The following is a 2,908-nucleotide window of genomic DNA, read 5'->3' on the forward strand; positions in this document are numbered from 1 at the left end:
ACACACACACACGCACACACACACACACACACACACAAACACAAACACACGCACACCAGCACACAGAAACAGCAGCAGCAGCTTGAGCAATTACACCAATAGCTGGGCCAGCAAAAAGCTTACACGAACCAACCTTTCGCTGCAGAAATAGAAGCAAAAGAAGTACGAGTGAATATGCGCGTTCGTGATACGATTTCTGCACGCGACATTAACATCTAACAGGAAGCGACATTTCCTAGTAGGAAAACTATGCTACTGTTCGAACGGAAATAAATTTTTTTTTTAAACGTTTGGCTTTGAGCACACAATTTCATCGTCGGTTAAGCTCATAACAAAACTCATTTCTTCCTAAATATATTCAGACGTGGGCTATATGTTTGTATGTATGCATGCACGTGCGCGTGCGAGTGTGCATGCACGTGCGCGTGTGTGTAATATGTTACATGTAAACAGTCAACCTAGAAAAGTACAGAACTAAATCAATTAGCATGCATCATCGCGTGGAGAGGTCATTATAGAGAAAAGTCAATTCATTTCACTGTAATAATATTAAAATGTGTGCATTGATTTCTGATGTTACAGCTGGTTCGGGAACATTAAATATCGATATGAACATAATTTAGTTTCCAATTTTATGGTAGTTGCTATATTCAATAGCTTATGATCAGCACTGCGCCGTGTACTTCGTGGTGCACTATCGATTGATTACCTCCGCACAACGGAGTTGCAGGGAGGTAATGTAATCGCTCTCGTGTGTGTGTTCGTGTGTGTGTAGCCAGCAGCGAGCCAGCTGTTATACACACGCTCAACCGATCGATCGATTCCGCACCAGCTCGCCTTAGGGCGTCCAGTCAGCAGCAGCTCGCCTTAGGGCGTCCAGTCAGCAGCCGCTTGCCTTAGGGCATCCAGTCAGCAGCAGCTCGCCTTAGGGCGTCCAGTCAGCAGCAGCCAGCAGCGAGCCAGCTGTTATACACATGTATACATGTTACACGCTCGCGGAGGTATGCACTCTCTTTGAGTGCCCTCTGTCTAGTTCACATGACATTCACTGTATGTAGCGATTCACTGTGAATGCACCTAACGGGAAAAATCGGAATCAATCGGAATCGGACAAGTCAAGACTTACTGCATCCTTTGCCTGTCTCAGCTGTCTCTCTGCCTCAGCATACTTCCGGTTGTAGTTTCTCTTATCTAGCTCGTGCGTGTACTGAAGCCACATTTGTAGTTTCGGCAGGTCTCTGCCCAGCTGTCAATCACAAGCATTCGTCGTGGCATTTACAAGCGGAGACTTTCAAAGGAACTTTCTCGTATTTTCGGGTCGATGGATCCGAGCGAATACATTCGCGAAACAAAACTTTTTGCCAAGTTACCAATGCTCACGCGCACTTGTACCTATTTTCGTGCTGATGTACGAAAAGGATTTCCAAGTGTTTACACCCCAGTTATTCCCAAGGACTGATGGACAAGTGCGAGTCTTGCAGAGTGCCTGTGTGAGGCCTTACACATCATTGATGCCTTAACTTTTACTACAGATGGCGTGCTTAATGACTACTGTATGAATATGCGTGATAATTCCAAGGAAAACTTCGAAAATTTAAAAATGTATGATGTGATAAACTGAATATTGACACTTCAGCAATATTCACCTTGGCTAGTTTTTCTTCTGCTAGACGGAGTCTGTTTATTTCATTCCCTGATACATGCACACCTTCCTGGTAGAAAAAAACAACAAGAACTTTACATACACACTGCTCAAATAACCATTCAAATCTACATTTGTATCGTTACTTCATAAACATCAACATGAAATATAACATCCCATTCAATTCTTTCAGTTATAAACGCCTTTCATTCATGTGCTTGCTACAACACTTTCTTTGTTCTGGGCGTATCTTCTTTCAAACACGTGTTCAGAGACTGAGCACTTGTGTAAATACGTAAATGGTTCAGGAAATGGTTCAAGAATTTAACTCACCATTTCTTTTTCCCGGTCTCTTGCTTCATCTTCCTTCTCTACCAACCTGGCAACAGAGACAGCAGATAATGAACATGAATAAATTATTAATAACATCATTGTTCATGGTTAAATCTTTAAATTGTTTACCTTGACAGTTTCAGCTGTCGTTCTGACAGCCATCTTCAGAATTTACTGAAAAATTCTGAAAATGGCTGTCAGAACAACAGCTGAAACTGTCATGGTAAACAATTTAAGGATTTAACCATGAACAATGATGTTATTAATGTTTCAAAAGAAATCCGACTATGAACTTTCAAGGAACATGAATAAAGTATTAAAGTAAAAGCTATCAGCACAAGACACCATTAAAAGCAGTAATGTACGATTAGAAAATGTTTGCAAGCATTGACTGTCGACAAATGCTCTGTGACTGTAGCTAATATTTCCCCAGACACCTTGGGTAAAGTTGGGTAAAGAGAAATAGGGAAGTGGTTGAAGTAGGGTGAGAAACAGCTGGAGACTGAGGCAAAGTTGTGCAGATATCAGATAGGGATGTGAAGTAATAGATGACAGTGTTTGGGGGAAGAGGAAAAGTTGGCAGTCTTGTGAAAGTGCAGAAACACTCAAATGGAGTAGTGTGTATGTACAGGCAGATAAGAAAATTGCAGGAATAGACAGGAATGGAAGCAGGCATGCAAGATCGAGCAAACTACAAGGACAGACAGGGAAGACACATGGACAATACAGGGAACAGAGCAGGCACGCAAGGTCGGGCAAGCATCAGTGGCATAAGGGGAAGGTGCGGGGACAGGAGGGGCAACCCGCAGGAAGCCTCAGGGATAAATAGAGAGATAGTATAAGTATAAGGAGTAAGAGTATAAGATAGTAGTATAAGATAGTATAAATAGTAGTATAAGTAGTAGTAGTATAACATAGTATAAGTAGTAGTAG

General features: G+C 41.9%; 1 protein-coding gene across 1 annotated transcript in view; it reads right to left on the minus strand.

Annotated features, from left to right (window-relative positions):
* Positions 1-2,908, minus strand: part of LOC106809096 (stromal interaction molecule homolog) — a gene marked incomplete in the record, with an annotated part of 37,493 nt that overhangs the window by 8,053 nt on the left and 26,532 nt on the right. The window contains 3 exon segments of the mRNA XM_014812055.1: positions 1,127-1,246; positions 1,647-1,712; positions 1,976-2,021. Of these exon segments, the coding sequence (XP_014667541.1) occupies positions 1,127-1,246; positions 1,647-1,712; positions 1,976-2,021 (232 nt within the window).

Source organism: Priapulus caudatus, unplaced genomic scaffold (assembly GCF_000485595.1).
Source record: "Priapulus caudatus unplaced genomic scaffold, Priapulus_caudatus-5.0.1 Scaffold328, whole genome shotgun sequence".
NCBI classification, from domain to species: domain Eukaryota; kingdom Metazoa; phylum Priapulida; class Priapulimorpha; order Priapulimorphida; family Priapulidae; genus Priapulus; species Priapulus caudatus.